At 43.8% G+C, this 21899-nt stretch overlaps 1 protein-coding gene across 1 annotated transcript in view; it reads left to right on the top strand.

Annotated features, from left to right (window-relative positions):
• The first annotated feature begins 337 nt into the window (after positions 1-337).
• LOC111963573 (phosphatidylinositol 4-phosphate 3-kinase C2 domain-containing subunit beta-like) overlaps positions 338-21899 on the top strand; it is a 65277-nt gene continuing 43715 nt past the window's right edge. Inside the window, 5 exon segments of the mRNA XM_023987119.2 lie at positions 338-612; positions 17211-18153; positions 18445-18545; positions 18951-19111; positions 20088-20208. Of these exon segments, the coding sequence (XP_023842887.1) occupies positions 17305-18153; positions 18445-18545; positions 18951-19111; positions 20088-20208 (1232 nt within the window). The 5' untranslated portion in view covers positions 338-612; positions 17211-17304.

The following is a 21899-nucleotide window of genomic DNA, read 5'->3' as shown; positions in this document are numbered from 1 at the left end:
ACATGTACTTCATGTCCCCTCTAAAATAATGGATGCATAACGCCCTTGGGTTCCTTTATACTTTATTTACTACGGAATAGTATTTAGGAATGTTAGTTTGTCTGGTTGCAGATTTTCACAGCTCTGGGGGTTTCTAACTGGGCTAGCGGGATCTCTAGGTTTGCTCAGCAGCAGTCACTGTGGATCATTTACGTATGAGGAAAGACAAGGGAAGTCAGGCAACATAGCAACAAGAAAAGAGGGCGCTGTTACTTACAAAAGCTGTCCGCCAGAGGTCACGTTCCTACAAGTAATTCCCACGCTCCCCTCCAGCCCCACACACACTGATGAGAGGGCGATGCGCAGCCGATCATCAAAACCTAAAACCTCAGCAACTCGCTTACAAAATAAGCGGGGTTTGGTGGCGAGAGCTACTGACTGTATTATTCAACAATTAGGGACGCGGGCGCCCTTTCGATTTGGTTAATGACAGATATATCGACAATATCAGACGCCGGATACCACTGCCGGATACCACTGCCGGGGAATTGTTTGATATATTTTGGAATCATTATTTGAGCAGACTGAAAGCAGAATAATTAGAATATTATGGCGGCCATAGATCTAGAGCAGGTAAGGGATTTTCCACCTGGAATTAACAATTAATGTCCACATACGTTAGCCTACAAATCAGATTACATATGTGTGTTTTGTTGCATGGTGTGTTTCGTGAGCAGTGAAGTTCGTAGCTCGTGTCTACTTGCAGTAAAATATCGACTGCGCTATATCGCTGCTTGAGCAGTGACGCTGTTTAGTGGCCGACGAAGCACAGTAGGCTATTGCTACGACTATTTTATACAATTCTAGTTATGAGAGAAATTATAATAAATCCCCTAGGCCTAGTTTGTGGGCAATAGAAAAACAATTATTCCAAGTGTAGGCCAACCTTAATGTGGTGTTACAATGTTGCAAACCTCAGCCATGCTATGGCTACAATAGTCAGTGTGACAAGTTAGATGGGCGCTACAGTGTAATAAACCACGCAGTGGTTGCACCAGCAAGCTTTCTGCTGTGGCATTGTTTTGAAGTCAAAGCTGTCAAATTTGTACGTAGTTGTATGCATCCGGCCATGTCATAAAATAGCCAACAAACAGTGATAACAAGCAGCTGCTGGTGTCCTAGGTTGCTGGGCTAATGGTGAAATTGTATAGTAGGGCTATTGGAGTTTTGACTGAGCAGGGGTGTATTCATTCCGCCAAACAGTTGGAAATGTTTTGCAACTACATCGAGCGTTTCTATTGGACAAATTCAGGTATGTCCCTCCCCGTTTCGTTCTATTAGCTTCCGTTCGAGAAACTTTTTGCAACCGAGTAGGCAGAATGAATACACGGCATGGCACATTTGTGACAAGCTAGTGCACGTTATACGGTAGGCATGTAATAAGCAATTGTAAAAACGTGGCTTAATTATGAACAATTTGCATACAATTTGCCAAGTTGTCATAAGTATTTTGTAAGTTACAGAGAAGAAAAGAGAACGAAAGGTTGTCAATTTATCCTCACACATCACCACACACCTTTCTAATGTTCTGTCTGTAATAATGAAAACATGCAGTCTGGCCGGCGATGCTTGTGTCAGCCTCATGTGCCGCCTGATCCCGTGAGGCTATGCGATATGACCATACACTGCAGATGTATTTGTAATAAACTTTATGGAGGCTGGTGTTATCCTTTATATCCATGTGACCTTTGGAATATGGGATCCAGATGCCCCAACCCAGAACACTCTCTCGCTCTCTATCTCTTCTCTCTCTCTCTCCCTCTTCTCTTTCTCATCTCTCTCTCTTTTCTCTTTTCTCTCTCTCAAACTGCAGCTGCTGTAACTCCCAGCCCTGTAACAACTGACATAGGATCAGTTCTCCCAACACCAGTCCTATCCTTAAAGAGACAGGTCACCTTATAAATCAAAGTCWGTTTTTTTGTGTTGATCTACATAATAATCTTACCTAATATTATTWTTTTTTTAAACATCCTATCACTCCCACACTTGATAAATGCAGGCCCTGGTCTAACGTGGCATAACGTTGAGTCCATATTCCTCAGTCTGTTTAACAGACCAGACCCTGCATTAGGGCCAATTCCACTTTAAGTGATGCTGAGACTCCAACATTTTTCCACTTTAAAATGTATGCCAAACCGAAACCAATGATTTGTAAAGTTAACCAAACCATACAACTCTATCCACAAGGATTTATTTGAACAATTTCCCCAAAGATTTGACAAAAACACATTTACTTGAAGAACAGTGCAGAGGCAAAGTGTGGTTATAGAACACAAACAACGATTTGCGTTGTTTGTGCCGTCAATCTGTTACCAAACTTTTTGCATTTGGACTGTACTTCGAGTGAATGTGTCTTTGTAAAATGTTCTGTGGAAATGATTACAAGTCGTCTTTGGCACCCTCTAATTCCATTCTGGGATCAACTGTCCCATTGTTCTGCTCCGAGCAGAGGAAGTGACGCGTATCATCTCTATGATTGCTTATAGCTTTACTCTTATTATACAGTAGCTGTACTGGCAGAGGTTAGTACTGGCAGAGGTTAGTACTGGCAGAGGTTAGCTCTGTCATGTCAGGTAGGGTAACTGCCACTAATAAAGTTGCTTATGAGAATTCAGAAAATATCCACGCCTCCCACTCCATAAATAATCCCTCTCCTATCCTCTGTTGGCTTTCTGTCGTGCAGCCTTATACACTGAGTGTACAAAACCTCAGGAACACCTACTCTTTCCGTGACACAGACTGACCATGTGAACGTTATGATCCCTTGTTGATGTTAAATACACTTCAATCAGTGTAGATGAGGGGGATTTATTTTATTTTATTAGCACCTCTTTTTGTCCCCATTTGGAGAAATCTTCCAAGAGTCCTTAAACATTCAAATACAATATATAATACAATCACATTTTCACATATAACACACTGTTACAAACAACAGACATAATACACTGACATATTGACCAGATGAATACTTTAACAGTCTGAAAGTATAGATTAAGGAACCAATCTACCATAGTCCTGCACAATCTTCAAATTGAGTATATTTACGTGGTTCTAAAGTATTGTTTGAGTTTCTAAATTGAAGGAGAGGAAAGAGGTTAAAGAAGGATTTTTCATCCTTGAGACATTTGGGCTGCRGAGTGGCGCAGCGGTCTAAGGCACTGCATCTCAGTGCTAGAGGCATCACTACAGACCCTGGTTTGATTCCAGGCTGTATCACAACCGGCCGTGATTGGGAGTCCCATATGGCAGCGCACAATTGGCCCAGCGTCGTTAGGGTTTGACCGGGGTAGGCCATKATTGTAAATAAGAATTTGTTCTTAACTGACTTGCCTAGTTAAATAAAAATTAATGGCATGAATTGTGTACGTGTGTTGAATGGGCAAGACAAAAGATTTATTAAGGGCCTTTGAACAGGGTATGGTAGTAGGTGCCAGGTGRACTGGTTTGAGTGTGTCAAGAACTGCAACGCTGTTGGGTTTTTCACGCTCAACAGATTCCTGTGTGTATCAAGAATGGTCCACCACCCAAAGGACATCCAGCCAACTTGACACAACTGTGGGAAGCATTAGTCAACATGGGGCGGCATCCCTGTGGAACGCTTTCGACACCTTGCGGAGTCCATGACCCAACGAATTGAGGCWGTTCTGAGGGCAAATGGGGGTGCAACTCAATATCAGGAAGGTGTTCCTAATGTTTTATACACTCAGTATATAAGGTCCTTTATTAGGCCCTACAGCGCAGCACTGTAATGGTTTAGTAGTCTACCCCACACAACAAGACCAACTGGCCTGACTACATTACAGCAACTTTTTGCTTATCTTAGGTCCTAACCTTTGTTTAGTGGGAGGGGCTGTAGCCTAAGTGATCAACCTTGAGTGATAATGTCAGTCCACCACACTGTACACCACATAGGCTTTATACCAGAGGATTGACCAATGGGGTAACCTGCTGTATGTAATTACGCTGTAACAAACTACTACTTGTCTCTCCTATTGTTTTATATGTTTGGGAAAACCGATAGGCTACAGTAATAGTCGTTACCCTGCCTGGACTAATGCTGACCAATGTGAAGCGTTGCCATGGTTTCGATCAGCACACTAACTCCTCCTACTGTGGACCTGAATACAGTGTGGAGAGACGTGCGGACCAATTCTCTATCTGAATGAGTTCGTATTGACATTGACTGTATCCAATCCACTGTATGGATACATGCAGATGCACACAGTCACATCTGTGGGTATGCCTGTGCATCGAATAGAGCGAGAGCGCTGCCGTGAGATTCATTCTGGTGGGAGAGGAGGAGCAGGGAGGTGTGGTGCTGGTAAAAGTGTGATGGATCATTGCAGCGTCACAACTCTGGACCAGCCCTGCATGGCATCAGCTGGCAGCAGCAGAAAAGGTTGCAACTATGGTGGCACACAGCAGCCTAGTTTGTGCGTTACGGTGTCCGTGTGTGGGTTGGTGGGGGGAGGGGTGGGGGCCATGCGGCGATGACAGCAGCCCCTTTGTCTCTGGCCTGCCAAGCCGTGTGAACGTGTCTGTCTGACCCTCCTCACGTGACACACGCGTCCTTTGTTCTTCCAATCTGGGACACCCCCCCTCGAATTGAATGGGATTACATCCCGATGGGGACAGATTCCAGGGGGTTGGATCTGGCCTTGGTCTCCCTTTCCCTAACCACCCCCTCTTCATCCCTCTCCAAACAATGTGGCCCGCCTCCATCTCCACCCCTTCCGTCCCATCTCCTCAGCCCCACTCTGGGTTGCCCCCCGCCCGGGCTACAGGCCATGCAGTCTGCCCCTGTATGAGGATCCATCTCACCCCCACCCTCTCATTGATCCCACTCTGGTCTGCTCCCCCCGGTACAGGCCATGCAGTCTGCCCCCTGTATAGAGGATCCATCTCCACCCCCCCTTCATTGATCCCACTCTGGTCTGCTCCCCCCCGGGCTACAGGCCATGCAGTCTGCCCCCTGTATAGAGGATCCATCTCCACCCCCACCCTCTCATTGATCCCACTCTGGTCTGCTCCCCCCCGGGCTACAGGCCAGGTCCTGCTGTCTCCTCACCCTGGGACCCAAATGACTGACACTTGCTGAGATTGAAGGACAGACCGTATAAGCAAGAATGGATTGAAGTGGTCTAGTGGAAAAATCATATCATATCTTCTTGGAGGGAGAGCCATTACAGCTGTCCTTTCTGACCACTCGGCGTGTGTGTGTGTGTGTGTGTGTGAAACATTTCTACACTCCAAAATGTCCAGGAATTTCACCAAAACAAAGCCGTGCGTGTGTGTGACTCTCCATCTGCTGAGGTCTGGAGCTGAGCCTGTGTGTATATACACGTCTGGATCTTGGTTGGCTACTTTATTAAAGGACACACTCACGCCTAAGCGGTCTCGTTCATTACAGTAATGGTGATCTACACTGAATGTACAAAACATTAAGAAAACCTTCCTAATATTGAGTTGCACCCCCCCTCCCCTTTTGCCCTCTGAGCAGCCTCAATTCGTCAGAGTATGGAATCTACAAGGTGTCGAAAGCGTTGACTCCAATACTTCCCACGGTCGTGTCAAGTTGGCTGGATGTTCTTTGGATGGTGGACCATTCTTGATACACACAGAAAACTATTGAGCGTGAAAAACCCAGCAGCTGCAGTTCTTGACACACTCAAACCAGTGTTCCTGGCACCTACTACCGTACCCCGTTCAAAGGCACTTCAATATTTTGTCTTGCCCATTCACCCTCTGAATGGCACWCATACYCAATCCATGTCTCAATTTAACCTGTCTCCTCACCTTCATCTACACTGATTTGAAGTGGATTTAACAAGTGGCATCAATAAGGGATCACAGCTTTCACCTGGATTCACCTGGTCAGTCTGTCATYGAAAGAGCAGGTGTTCCTAATATTTTGTACACTCTGTGTATCTTTCGAATGTTTTCCTGACACATCTCACCACCGACCCAGAATCTTAGAATGGAGCAGAGTGTTGAAATGGAAGCTGCAAGCTAATAGGGTGGATATTGGAAATGTATTGTAGTCAGAATAGTTTTCTCCATACCTCCCCCGTATCCTCTCTTTCTCTCTCTGTGTGTATGCACATTTGTTGAAACACACTGTATTGTGCAGTATCTGCTTGTCAAATGGCCCATAGAGGTTAGGTATTCTGAACTYAGCTAGCATATTCTCTCCGTGGGCCCTGGTCTTGACTGTCTGGCTGGGAAAGGGTTTATGTCATAATCTTCCTCCCATTCCCCAGGAAACACAAGCTGCACCACAAGGCTCCAACTAAACAGATAGGGAGCTGCCTCCCTCCCTGATCCTTCTCTTTCTCTCTTTCTATCTGGTTTCCCTCTCTTTCTTTAGGATTCCGTCACGCACAACATGCACGCACGCACACACACATTCATGCATACACACCCTTTGAGAACTTCCTGAAGGAGGGTGTTCTGGGCGGGAGGTCAAACTCTGGGTCTCTGTGGGAGTGGCTGGCCTAGTCTCCATGGTAACCAGGGTCAGGAGAGGTCGCGTGCCTCCATCCTCTGCTGTGAGGCCGTAACAGAGGCAGAGGAAACCAGAATTAAAGCTCTGCCCTTTGTCTCATATAGCTGAGACCCAACAGACAGACATCTGAGTGTTTCCCACACAGTGCTGGCCTCTGTCACAGYGAGAAAGTTTAAWGTTTTAATGCCACGTGCACAAGTATGCCTTTCTTGCATGCTCCAAACCCAGCAATGCAGTAATCAATATCAATGTAGCACTAAAAATAATATTAGGTAAAACAAAAACAAACAATCAAATGTAAAATAAGAACACAAGAAAGTTTGAAGCTATATTATGGCTGACCCCATTTAGTTGACTGGTCGATTGTTTGGTTTATAGGCTGTTGGTCGACCAAGATTTTTTTAGGTGAGCAGTCTAATATATATAAACAGTTGGAGTCGGAAGTTTACATACACCTTAGCCAAATACATTTAAACTCAGTTTTTCACAATTCCTGACATTTAACCAGCAAAAAACCCTTTCTTAGGTCAGTTAGGATCCACCACTTTATTTTAAGAATGTTAAAATGTCAGAATAATATAGAGAGAATGATTTATTTCAGTTTTATTTTCTTTCATCACATTCCCAGTGGGTCAGAAGTTTACATACACTCAATTATATTTGGTAGCATTGCTTTAAATTGGTTTAACTTGGTCAAACGTTCGGGTAGCCTTTCCACAAGCTTCCCAAATAAGTTGGTGTGAATTTTGCCATTTCTCCTGACAGACTGGTGAACTGAGTCAGGTGTGGCTCCTGGCTCGCACACACTTTTTCAGTTCTGCCCACACATTTCTATAGGATTAAGTCAGGGCTTTGTATGGCCACTCCAATACCTTGACTTTTTGTCCTTAAGCCATTTTGCCACAAATTTGGAAGTATGCTTGGTCATTGTCCTTTGGAAGACCCATTTCGACCAAGCTTTACTTCCTGACTATGTCTTGGATGTTGCTTCAATATATCCCATCATTTCCTACCTCATGATGCCATCTATTTGTGAAGTGCACCAGTTCCCTTCCGCAGAAAAGCACCCCCACAACATGATGCTGCCACCCCGTGCTCACGGTTAGGATGATTCTTTAGCTTGCAAGCCTCCACCTGGCTTGCAAGCCTCCACCCTTTTCCTACAAACATAACGATATCATTAGTCCAAGCAGTTCATTTGTTGTCATCACACGAGTAACATTTCTCCAAATAGTACAATCTTTGTCCCCATGTGTAGTTGCAAACCGTAGTCTGTTTTTTATGGGTTTGGAGCATGGCTTCTTCTTGCAATGAGCGGCCTTTCAGTCTATGAATTTAGGACTGTTCACTGTGATAAGATACTTGTACCTTTCCTCCAGCATCTTCACAAGGTCCTTTGCTGTTTTTCTAGAATTGATTTGGCACCTTTCGCCACCAAAGTAAGTTCATCTCAGGAGACAGAATGCGTCTCCTTCGCTGACGGTATGACCGGCCTGTGCCCATTTTTTACTTGCGTACTATGTTTGACAATAAAACTGTTTTTCAGCTTGGAAGATCTTCCAAGAGAACCAACATGGAGTCTGCAATTCTATTTTGATCTTGGCTGATTTCTTTTATTTTCCCATCATGCCAAGCAAAGAGCTACTAGTTTGGAAAGTAGGCTTGAAATAATCACGATACACCTCCAATGACTCAAAAAGAGTCAATACCTATGCAGAAGTTCTTAAAGCCCATACATCATTTTTGAATTTTCCAAGCTGTTTAAAGGCACAGTCAACTTAGTGTATGTAAACTTCTGACCCACTGGAATTGTGATACAGTGAATTATAAGTGAAATAATCTGTCTGTAAATAATTGTTGGAAAAATTACTTGTGTCATGCACAAAGTAGATGTCCTAACCAACTTMCCAAAACTATAGTTTGTTAACAAGAAATTTGTGGAGTGGTTGAAAAACTAGTTTTAATGACTCCAACCTACTAAGTGTATGTAAACATCTGACTTCAACTGTATATAATATATATATATATATTTTTATGGCACGAGACACGGTCATTCACGTCTATCTCAGTGGACTAATCCATTGCCAAGGCTGCGGGGATGGCACACCATTTACAGTTAATTCCCATAATTTCTAATCTACAATGTTTGTTTGGTTATGGTAATTTCTGTTAATGCTTTCAATATATTATTATGATGACAGTCTTCTACCATTCTCATTGTCAGAGTGAACACGTTGTTTGCGCACCGCACAACCTAGGCTACACTTGTGAGGAGAAAGTTTCCGTTTATTTCAGTCCATTTAGGAGTTGTCAATTTATTCATTGTTTTTTGTAGAGCTCCTGTCAATGTTGAGTAAGGACGCGCACCTGATTATACATAGAAGTAGGCCTAGGCTACCTGGCCTGCGCGCAAATGTAGCGTATTTTAAAAATCTTTCCAGCTCTCTCCCTTTCGATAACCACTCAGCATAAAAGGGGGAAAAAATGTAATGTTCTGATAGGGTGGAAACGTAATTAAAATAGGTCGACGTGATTACTTCTTATCCATTGCGCAAATAGCCTACAGCTATGTCTGGCCGGAGCTCACTGGAGCAGGAAACTCTGAGGGCCCAGAATATTTTATACATGTTGCAAGTTCCTTGCAGACAGGGCATGCATAGCCAATTTTGATTTATATGATATTTATTTTTATTAGGATATTTTCTACCTGCAGGCTGCAATGTTTTTATTTGTTGGCTTTATGTAGGCTATTTTTTACATAATTTGCAATGGCAATAGAAGTTACATTTAGAATTATGATTAACCACATGATAATGATTTTYAGATACAAATATTGTAAATTAAATGAAACTGTTGCACGAATATGTGTTTATAAAAAATAATAACTCGCATGCATATCGGTAGAAATTGTAAGATAAATTTGCACTCCAAATAGAAAAGGTTACAGACCCCTAGTGTAGCCTATTAGAAGCGTATCAACAGGAGCGTAACAGCATAATCTGTGAGGGCCGACAGCAGTGGGAGGAAGAGGGTCAGGAACTGTTTATTTTCTTTCTGGTTAGGTTATCTTGATCTCTGGSTCCCTCGAGTCATTTGTGTGTCTTAATTACTCAATCACAGTGTGCTTAAAGCATCAGACAAGCTCAGTAGCCTACATATAGTTGATTTTATTTAAAACAAATTGGGCGTGCTCTATATAGGGAAAAATACACGTTTAAAATTAGGGACACAATCGATTGGTCGAAAGAAAAGACGACTCTTAGTCAACCAAATTTTTTTGTTTGCGTTGGGACAGCCCTAAGCGTCCAATTCCATATTTAAACAATGTGCAGGATATTGAGTGATGAAGGAAAGATAAAGTAAGTGCTATTCAAAAACAGTATTCAGACCCCTGACTTGTTCACATTTTGTTACGTACAGCCTTATTCTAAGAAATTTATTAAATATTTTTCTCTCATCAAATCTTCACACAATACTTCCATAATGACAAACAAAAAACAGTTTTTAGAAATTGAGTCAAAGTATAAAAAATGTAAAACAGAAATACCTTATTTGGCATATAAGTATTCAGACCCCTTTGCGATGAGATTCGAAATTGAGCTCAGTGCATCCTGTTTTCCATTTTATCATCCTTGAGATTTGTTTTCTACACTTGATTAGATTTTCATCTTGGTAAATTAAATGTGATTGGACATGATTTGGAAAGCACACACCTGCCTATATAAGGTCCCCACAGTGACATTGCATGTAAGTGCAAAAATCAAAGCCATGAGGTCGAAGGGAAATGTCAGAGACAGGTGTGTCGAGGCCACAGATCGTGGAGAAGGGTAGCCAAACCACAGAGACTCTGTCCGAAAGCTAGCCAAACTGAGCAATCCGGGGAGAAGGGCCTGTCAAGGAGGTGACAATAGAACCTGATGGGTCACTCTGACAGAGCTCCAGAGTCCTCTTGTGGAATAGGGAGAACCGTCCAGAAGAAGACAACGCATCCTGCAGCCAGTTCACCAATCAGGCCTTTATGGTAGAGTGCCCAACAAGAAGCTATTCCTCAGTAAAAGGCACATGGACAAGCCTCTTGAGTTTGGCCGGAAAAGCACCTAAAGAACTCGGACCATGAGAAACAAGATTTCACATGGTCTGATGAATCCAGGATTGAACTCTTTGGCCTGAATGCCAGATCAAGTCTCTAAATGACCTTGATTGGCCCAGCCAGAGCCCGACTTGAACTGACAAAACATCTCTGGAAGACCTGAAAATGCTTTGCAGCGACGCTCCCCATCCAACCTGACAGACTTGACAGGATCTGCAGAGAAAAATGGGAGAAACTCCCCAAATACAGTGTGCCAAGCTTTGTAGCCGCATACTCAAGAAGACTCGAGGCTGTAATTGCTACCAAAAAGTGCTTCAACAAAGTACTGAGTAAAGGGTCTGAATACGTATGTTAAAGTGATATTAAGTTTTGTTTTAAATTATACATTTGCAAAACATTTATAATAATCTGTTTTTGCTTTTCATTATGGGGTATTGTGTGTAGATGATAGGGGAAAAAACAATTTAATACATTTTTAGAATAAGGCTTAATGTAACAAAATGTGTAAAAAGTCAAGGTCTGAATACTTTCCTAATTAAGATCCGGATATATGATAAACCAGAGTAGCATCAGCGTAAATTATTGTCTGTGAGTGTGTGTTATGAGCGCGGTGTGTGTAGGAATCGTGTAAATGTATGTGCGTGTTATTGTATGTTTGGAGAGTCAGTGTGCGTGATTGTGTAGAGAGTGCAAAAAGCGCTCATTTAAGCAATCCTTGCGGCTTGGAGATAGAAGCTGTACAGTAGGCCTGTTGGTGTCAGACTTGATGCATCGTACCGCTGTTGCAGCGAGAACAGCCTATGGCTTTGGTGGCTGGAGTCTTTCACAAGAATAGAGAGGTTTTGTAGGGAAGAGAGCTGTCATATGTACCTTCACAAAGTGTTTGAATCTGTGTGAGAGGGGGAGAGAAAGTGGTGTATAGGGTTAGAGCAACAGTAACCTATTAAAAAGATATCCGTAGCAATCAGGTTTGTGCAGTAGGCTATAGGCCCAATTAGGGCTGTGGCGTTCACAACATTTTGTCAGCCAGTGATTGTCAAGCAAATAACTGTCGGTCTCACGGTAATTGACCATTAATTAACTTAAACACATTTAGCATCTCCTGGATTCCACACACATCCTACAAGCCACTGATGCAGACCTTTGGAACATCTACATTTTTAAAAAGTCTAATAAATCCATGTCATGTAGTCTACACCTTCACAATAAATCCATGATTTATTTTAGACGGGTCTAATGAAGCATGATATGAAGAAAATGTAGTCTTTCTCAGAAGAAAATAATAGCATACTCTGTGTTGTCCTTATGTTAGGTCCTGATCTGGCTATGCCAAATGGCTGTGGGCTACATTAGTTCATTTAGCAGACAAGATTCCCTTACAATTCCTTGGCATGATTTTATAGTATGAAGAATACAATTGAACAAAGCTGAATAAAATAGAAAGGTTATTTTCTCCAAACGATTTGAGGGAGGATATTCTGTGTTGAGCGGTTAACAAAGAAATAGGTACTCCTATATGCTACATTTAGTTATTAATGTAACTTTAAATGTTCTAAAAACGTTGGGCTATATGTTTTGATATTGACTACGTTGGAAGGCTGCATGATGCGACTCTAATGATGATTTGAAAAAAGTTSCCTAAAAGGCATGAGCTCTGCTTTGTATTTTGCGCAGGCTGTACACACTTTATGTCTCTCATTCACAATTTGACAGGCACTTGATAATGCCTAGAATTTAACGGTGTCATCCCCTTTGTGTGGCCGTAATGCACCCCCCCCCAAAAAAAAAATCCATGCCTTTTGTGGCCGTTGTACGCTTCTCCCTGACTGCTGCGCCCTCCATCACGTGATCAGGTCTTTCTCATAGGCTACAAGTGAAGACACACATTGAGGACGCAACTGTGCGTGTCCTTATCCAATTCCAAAGGTGCATATTAAAGATATTGGAAGAACTGTCCACATTTACTTTTTGTTAGCAAACAATAAACAGTAGCCCTAACGCACAGCAAAAGCACTAGCCTACGTCAATCTACTATCCCCCATAGTACAAAAGTTGACCTATTCTGTGCGAGAAATAAATATTCCAAACATAGTCTGGGACAGTTGTGGGATGCGAAAGATCCCAGATTAATACAACCGCTAGCATCAAAAAACATTTTTTATGTATGCAGAACATTTAGCTTAAAATGTTGACAAACTATTAGGCTATTTATTCACACTATAAGCACAGCAATGCACAGGRTATATGCGCAAATGTTCCATTTGTGGAAAAACACCATTATCAAAAGTGACCGCAAATGCAATTGTGCATGTAATGCTTTTATTATAAAGGTGCATTTTATGGTGAAAATGATCTTCCCCAAACGTGAAACTCACGCGCTGTTTATGMATGCCAGTTAGTCTCTCATGAATAGTGTGACTATGATTCTAAAAAGTCCKCAAAAAAGGCATTGTTTCTTATGCTGGGCATCATTCACAAGTGATAATATATAATATATATTGTCACCCATCAGACTATTCTTAATTGAATATTGTCTTTACATATACTAAATAACATGTGTGACATTTGTTTTGATTTAGAATGGACCATTATCATGCACCTGTATCGAAACAGGGTCAGCTGGGAAAAATACATGTCATCTATGCACTTAAATAGCAAATGGAGGACGCTTTTCCCCGTGGTTCATTTTTATGCCAGCCAGCTAGGCCATTCTCCTGTTGTAAATATACGCAATGTGCTTAATATTAGGAAAGTTGATCAATAAATATAGTAGGCATAGCCTATAGAAKGCTGATCCTTCTATTTTTAGTAGAGGCCATCACTCTGTTTRCTTGAGCAATTGCKTAGCCTATTGAAATGTTGCGCAACAAGAGCTCATGGGCTCTCATGAATTGTTTGATTCGATTTTCGAGTACGAACTTGAGTTATAGGATCACACTGGTAATAGGTCATCATTTGTTGTGTTACTTGTGAGGCACAGCTAAGTGAGCATAAATTGAAGTCTCAGCGAAGGGAGAGCATCAGAGGGTCCGCCTCACTGTCTCAGCTCTCCCCCCTATGCTAAGATTGACCAATAAGAGTCTTCGAGCTGATGATGAAACTCGAGTCACACCGCATTATTTCTGCCTCATGCACAAATTCATGTTGTTGCTCCTAATGAACAGAGAAAGTGAAATGTTCCTTGATATAAAAAAACACACACAGCGCTAATCATAACGCCAGCCTATCGATACACTTTGCTACGCTTTCATATAAGGCGCAGTGCTGTTTGCAYCACGAGTGGAGAACTGCGTTTCATGTTCACAATGCTGAATAAAAACTTAAACATGAACTCACTCGTAAAAACCGCAGCTCTTTTCTGTAMTCGTTGACAGTCTCGCTAGTCATGGTTTTAGACGTTTTGAAATCACAGTATCAATGAGAAAGCTGTAGATATGATGATCTGAACAATCCAATGGACTAGCAGTAGCTTCAGACGCATGACACGGTTAAAAATGGGAACACTTTGCCTACCCGGCACGCAGGGCAGCTGAAACAAGTGCCCCTACTGTCAACATCATTGTTTTATTGTTTTTAATAGAAACGACCGTTTGGTGAACAACTGGGTTAGAGAATGCTGCCTCAGCTTCTCTTCCTCACACAGTTAGAGCGAGTCTGCAGAGCCTCTGTTTTTGTGTGTGCTGTGGGACATGTGCATGTTGTGCGCTTGCATGCATGCTGTGTGTGTGTGAGGCCATATTATGGGTTTAACATGTCCATGGGAGGTCAGGAATCTGGGCTGTGATACTGCTGAGTTGCAGTTTCCTGTCTGAACCAGCCAAGTCTGTTTTACTAAACATTAGTACCTATTCACAGTTTGTTAACCATGTGTCAATTGTTACATGCGACTTGTCCTGTATAAGACCTTTTGTTCTTTAAATAGTGGTTAATAAGCCGTTTATGCAGTCCTCCAAATAATGAAAACGTGAAGAAAAGGGGGAATCAGCTAGTTATGGGGGAAACAAGGATGCAGTTACATATCTAGGGCCGTATAAAATCTGTTTCATTTTTTCCCAAATTCCGTTTTCACCGTTTTTAGTTTCTCCAGGTTTCAGATTTTTCCCAGTTTTTCTTTTTTCTTTCAATCACACTTTTTTAATTGGATGTTTTAACTCCACAACAATGCTTTAAACCACAACAGGAGACCACTTTTGAGGTCTGGGAAAAATCTATTAATTTTATTTTGGGGGGTGTAAATACCATTTTAATTCAAGTGCACACCATCAAGAGACAAACAAATAGCCGCCCCATTTTAGGGGACCAAAAGTATTAGGACAAATTCACTTGTGTATTAAAGTAGTAAAAAGGGAAATATTTGGTCCCATATTCATAGCACGCAATAACTACATCAAGCTTGTGACTACAAATTTGCTGTTTGTTTTGATAGTGTTTCAGATTATTTTCTAGAAAATGTATCGTAAATAATGTTGTGTCATTTTGGAGTGAGAAAGTTAGACGCACAAATATTGTACCCCAAAGACGTGCTAACCTCTCACCATTACAATAACAGGGGAGGTTAGCATTTTTTGGGGTACAATATTTGTGCGTCTAACTTCCTCACTCATCATTGTCACGATTCATTCAGGATTAGCCGTAGTCATGGTAGCATTCACATTTAATGTAGACGTGTGTTTAGAAACATTCTATTCTTATTTACAATGAAGTGACTTAAACAAATCACCGCTGGATCGATGCAAATAATCACATCATTCTGCCAGGTTGACGTACTCTACTTTGTAGTTAACATTTCATTGAGAAGGTTTTTGTGGAGGCCTTTCCATCTAGCAGAAGACGGCGATCATTAGCATCATTGCTAACGGCTACACAAAGTGGTAGACAAACATGCACACGCGCACAGAGGCATTCCCGCGCCGATGCCTCATCAGAAAGTTGAAGGAAAATACAAATCGCTAATGCGTATTGTTCGTGCCTTGTCATAATTAACACCTTTTCTAATTAATTCAATACATTTTTGAATATTGCCGAATTCCGTTTTAATGTCTGRCACGTTCTACGCATCGCGGATTTGATTGCTCCCTGTATATCGCAATATTATTTTGGACGATATTATATAGAAACTTTGACTCCAAGTATCGATTTGTAATAAAAATACATGTTTTTCTAAGTAGCGTTAGCTAGCCCTAGTCGGCTCTACCTGCACCAAAACGCCGATATTTTTCATCCTATAGCTTGTTCACCATCTTCTTTTTAAGTGGTGAACCAACGTGTTTTCAACACTTTGATTTCCATGACTGATCATAACAGGGGTGAAAGTAAGCCATTGGCTCACGTTTTACCGGTATGGCGTACCCCACTATTTATTTTGCCGGGACGCCGTACCGGTAAAACGTGAGCCTATCACAATTAACACAACATGCCCAAAAAACTATAGGTTGTTAAACTATTATTTAACATTACTGCATGTCAGCCACATTAACATTTAGCAATTTTTATTTATTATTATAAAACCTTTATTTAACCAGGAAGGGCTCATTGAGATTTAAAAATCTCTTTTTCAAGAGCGTCCTGGCCAAGATAGGCAGCACCAAGTCATTACAAAAAATCCTTCAATTGACTGGAAACCGGGTGGTATTCGCTCCAAATTGCATTGTGGTTTGAGGAGAACACTTACATTTTATCAAGGRGGAGATGTGTGGCCGAGACCAAGGCACGCTTGGACGAATCAATTCAGTATACAAGTGTAGGCCTAATGACAATCGCAGAATGTCATTACAATAAACATAGGTGTTTTGTAACAGATGTCTTTTTGCATTCATCAAATTGTGGGTGTACAAAACAGAACCGGCTCCATATGTCGTGGACTCTACAAGGTGTCGAAAGTGTTCCACAGGGATGCTGGCCCATGTTGACTCCAATGCTTCCCACAGTTGTGTCAAGTTGGCTGGATGTCATTTTGGTGGTGGACCATTCTTGATACACACGGGAAACTGTTGAGCGTGAAAAACCCAGTAGCGGTCCAGTTCTTGACACACTCAAACCGGTGCGCCTGGCACCTACTACCATACCCCGGTCAAAGGCACTTAAATATTTTGTCTTGCCCATTCACCCTCTGAATGTCTCAATTGTCTCAAGGCTTAAATCCTTCTTTAACCTGTCTCCTCCCCTTCATCTACACTGATTTGAAGTGGATTTAACAAGTGACATCAATAAGGGATCATAGCTTTCACCTGGATTCACCTGGTCAGTCTATGTCATGGAAAGAGCATAATGTTCATAATGTTTCGAACACTTAGTGCAACGTGAGCAATATGTTTGGATCATCAAATTACAATAACATCTCAGTGTCGAATCACAATACATATAGAATCGTAAGAATCACAATACATATCGTATTGTGAGGTCACTGGCAATTCCCAGCRCTAGAATCAGCTGTGTTTTTGTAGAATACACCTGAAACTAAGAGCACTTGGCATCTGTGGTCTGAATGGCAGGACCGAAATGCATCCCTCTGTCTCACTTTGACTACTTCCTCTTTTTTTACTCTTTCTGATTACCTCTCTCTCTCTCGCTCCACAGAGCGTATTCTGAGGCCCATGTCTCTTCTCTGGAAGCCCTAGAACCCGTGTCCTTCTCCTCCTCTTCTGTTGGTGGTGGCTTCCCCTGTAGGAGCATGTCGGCAGCACAGACTCAGAAGGACGGTGAAGGCCCCTGGGGACTGGATTCCCTGGGCCTGAGCCAGAGAGAGTTGGTAATGGCTGAAGCTCTACAGATGGAGTATGATGCCCTGTCAAGACTTAAACAGGACAAGGGTGGGGAGAGCGAGGGGACCAGCAGCCAGGGGGTTGGGAGGTTACCTACGCTACCCCCTAGGGAGGGCCAGAGCCAGATCGATCGCCCCCTCCCACCCTGCCCCAGCCCTCTTCCTCCAGGAGGGAGTTTGCTAAGAGGGCTGTCTGGTTCGGACCCATTCCTCAACCACCTTCAGCCTGGGGGGTCCCACTCCCCACGTCCCTCCCCAGCCAGGGCCACTCCTCCTCTGGGAAGCTACAGCAAAGAGCCCCTCTATATCCTGGAGAGTTCAGGGAAGGGGGACTACCTGAACTCCAGCTATGGGCACTCAGGGTCTAGCTATGGTTCTCCTCTGACTCTGCTTAAAGGCTTCCCCCCTCCTCCGGATGACCCTCCTCCTGCTGTACCCCCAAGGACCCCTCTACCCCCCTCCACTGAGCCCTTCCCACCCTCCCGACGCACTGTGGCGCCCCGGGATGTCAACCTGTTCACCCCTGAGGTAGACCAGCCCAAACTGTCGTCAGGGGAGATGCTCAACTACGAGAGCCTCAACGACGCCCTCTCCAAGCTCAATGGCGATTGGCTGGCGCCAAGGGGTAGGCGGGCCAATGGGGACCAATCAGGGAAGCCGGTGGCTCGGAGTAAGACCCTCCCCCCTCAGGTGCCCCCCCGCACTTACGTACCTATCCAGAAGAGCAACAAGAACCAGCGCAGAGTGTCGGCCGACCCGGTAACTACTCACCCTATGACAGGCTCACTACAGATTCATTACGTCACTATGCATGACACAGCATTATTTCACATCTAGTGTTACCTCACACCCTCATTCRGTGTTTCCAGAGTCAAACCTAGACACAAATAAACGATCCTTGAAAGGTCTAGGCTTGTCTCCAGCTTACTCCAGTCAAGTCAGTCTATTCCAACGGAGTCCAGTCCAGCTGTGTTCTGTTCCGTGACTCTGAATGCTCTGTTACAGTCAGTTCTGTGACTGATCGTTCCTGTGTCTGTGTGTGATTGGCAGGTGTCTCTGGGCCCCAGGCTTAATGGTTTCGGCTATGAGCTCTTCCAGGTGTCAGAGGAAAGAGATGAGGAGGTGGCCGCCTTCTGTCACATGCTCGACGTGTAAGTGTACGGCCCAATCCCAAATCAACCCCTAAGCCAAACGCCCTATGCACTTGTGGAGATCTGAGAGGATTTGATTGGTATAAACTATATGGTGAAACTTCCACCTAGCCTATCAGAGTGCTAAATAGAGCTATTACCATATTGTTCACACCTGTCAGATCCTCTCAAATATCTACAAGTGCATTGGGCGTAAGGTTTAGGGGTTGATTTGTGATTGGACTAAAAATGTACCCTCTCGCCCTCAGTCAGGCTGTTTAGAACCATTCGTGTGCTGTGGTTTTGTTGTGGTTGTATTGTGGTCAGGCTGACTATAAGCAGTTATAACCATAACTGTGTGTTGTGGTTAATTCACAGTCAGCTATTTATTACCTTTTAATAACCATCCCTGTGTGTTGTTTTCAGGTTGCGGTCGGCGTATCCAAGCAACGACCGCTCTAAGAACTCTGGGTTTGTGTGGTCGCCTTCAGTGGGGCCCGAAGAGTTGCAACAGGGGTTAGGGGTCAGCGTCAAAGTTACGGTCATCAGCGACCACGCCAGAGAACCACTCACCTTCACCTGTGACGGTAAGATGCACATACTCCCACTCACTCATTCGCAAACACACACACTCAGACACCCCGCAGGTTCATCAGCACAGAGATCACTCACCCCTATTTTCATACACACAGCGAATGTCATGTCTGCTTCACTCAGTCCTGTCCAGGCCACTGCGGTTTTCCAYTGGGAATGTTTTGGCCAGTATCAGGGATAAAGGAAAGCATGTGGTTGGAGTTCCCTTAATGGAATTACACTGACCGGATCCCAGCCAACCAACTGTCTAATCTGGCCTCATTCATGGGTCTGGGAGAAAGGGAGAAAGAGGGGGAGATTTAAGGGAAGGGGAAGGAGAGACCGCTTTGGAAACATCACTGTTCATGCTARGAAGGCCTCCTCTCTCTCTGTTTCTCTCTCTACCTCACCCTGTCTCCCTTAGTGGTGTGTGAGACTATGTGCTGTGGGTACAGTAAGGTCAGCTCATGACTCATGATGGCGGAAGAGAGTATGTTTGCTCTCACTCAGAGAGATCGAACTGGCCAAGTAAACAGAGTCAGAGACCCCCCCCCCCCTCCATTCTCTCTCTCTTTTCTATCCCCATCTCTTGTCTGTCTTTGTCTCTCTGTCTCACCTCACCCCCCCCCCCCCTCTGTCTCAAAGTGGTTGTTTCCCTCTTTCTTCATTCTGTAAGATAATTTAAGATCAACTACAGCAATCAACACACACAGCAGTCAGTCAGTCTGAATCATTTCTTCCAGTACATCCGTCCCTGTGACTCTTCCTGTCAATAGAATGGTTGGGTCGGTGTGCACTGACTCAGTCCAGAGAGGTTGAATCAAAGAACCCACACATTCACCTCTCTCTCTCTCTCTCTCTCTCTCTCTCTCTCTCTCTCCCTGTCTCTCTATCGCTTTCCTCTTCCATCCACCCTCTCTCTCTCTTCCTCTGTTTTTGTTTCTGTCATGTACTGTAATTTACGTTCTGTTCCCCACATCTCTCTCTAAGGGTCATCTACAGTGGACCTGTTGATCTACCAGACGTTGTGTTATGCTAATGAGGACCTGGACCACATCGACGTCGACCACTACCTGCTCAAAGTCTGCGGTCAAGCTGAGTTCCTAGAGAAGTAAGGAGCACTTCTCTCGTGCCTTTCTCTCCTCAACTTCTTCTCCCTCTCTCTGTATCTCCACTCCTCTCGCCCATCTGTCTGCAATATGTGTGAATACTGGAAGAGGCGGCTGGGATTTGGCTTTTGAGTGTTTTTAAAGGGATACTTCGGGATTTTGGCAATGAGGCCCATTTATCAACTTCCCCAGAGTCTGATGAAGTCGTGGATACCAATTTTATTAGCATTGGCGCCATGAAACTACCGCTAACTTCCTTCATACTGAACACAGAGACATCGAAGTGGTGTCCACGAGTTCATCTGTCTCTGGGGGAAGTAGATAAAGGGCCTCATTGCCAATATCCCGACGTWTCCCTTTAATTTCCTTCACTGCTGAATAAGCTCCACACATGCCCTGTCAGTCCACACTCCATTGGCAACATTACACTATGCTGCTTCCCCTCMTTCTCTCCTCCCACGCCTTCCCTCTCTTTCCCTTCTTCCCTGCCCATCCCCCTCTCTCTTCTGGCTCCATGCCCACCCCATTGTGGATGGGTGCCAGGGGGCAGTCTGCCAACTCTCTGCCCAGTAGAGCTCACCCTGGCTGGGCTGCGGCAGCGATGGTGCCCCCCTGTCCCCCACTACTCCATGGAACAGGCCAAGCACAGGGTGGAATGAGTAGAGGAGAGCCAACTAATCATAACACATCACCAGCCATGTTAGTTGGGCCCGGAGGGTGGGACTGGGAGGTAGAGAGCACATGTACGCACACATACACACACACACACACACACATGCATGTGAATACAGAAACAGCTGTTCTATAAGACCGAGAGCCAGAGCAATTCCCCTCAGATAAACTGAGAAGAGCCTTGCCTTGGAAAAATCGCGTAGACCTTGGCTATACACTCGTACTCTCAGCCATATGTGTTTGTGTGTGTACCGTATGCATGTCTCAACCTTGTGTCTTTGTATGTGTGCGTTTTTGGTTTTACTATCCTTGTGGGGACCAGACGTCCTCACAAGGTTGGTAAAACAAAGGAAAATTGTGGGGATATTTTGCCGGGTCCCCACAAGGAAAAAGGCTATAGGCTTAGGGGTTAGGTTTAGGGTTAGGGTTACAATCAGGGTTAGGTTTTAGGGTTAGGGTTACAATCAGGGTTAGGTTTAGGGTTAGGGTTACAATCAGGGTTAGGTTTAGGGTTGGGGTTACAATCAGGGTTAGGCTTAGGGTTAGGGTTACAATCAGGGTTAGGTTTAGGGTTAGGGTTACAATCAGGGTTAGGTTTAGGGTTGGGTTACAATCAGGGTTAGGCTAGGGTTAGGGTTACAATCAGGGTTAGGTTTAGGGTTAGGGTTACAATCAGGGTTAGGCTTAGGGTTAGGGTTACAATCAGGGTTAGTTTAGGGTTGGGGTTACAATCAGGGTTTAGGCTTAGGGTTAGGGTTACAATTAGGGTTAGGCTTAGGGTTGGGGTTACAATCAGGGTTAGGTGGGGTTACAATCAGGTGAGCTTAGGGTTAGGGTTACAATCAGGGTTAGGCTTAGGTTAGGGTTACAATCAGGTTAGGTTTAGGGTTGGGTTACAATCAGGGTTAGGCTTAGGGTTAGGGTTACAATTAGGGTTAGGCTTAGGGTTGGGGTTACAATCAGGTTAGGTTGGGTTACAATCAGGGTTAGGCTTAGGGTTAGGGTTACAATCAGGGTTAGG

The sequence above is a fragment of the Salvelinus sp. IW2-2015 genome, linkage group LG1 (assembly GCF_002910315.2).
Source record: "Salvelinus sp. IW2-2015 linkage group LG1, ASM291031v2, whole genome shotgun sequence".
In the NCBI taxonomy this organism is placed as follows: domain Eukaryota; kingdom Metazoa; phylum Chordata; class Actinopteri; order Salmoniformes; family Salmonidae; genus Salvelinus; species Salvelinus sp. IW2-2015.
This window is presented reverse-complemented; position numbering and strand designations above follow the sequence as displayed.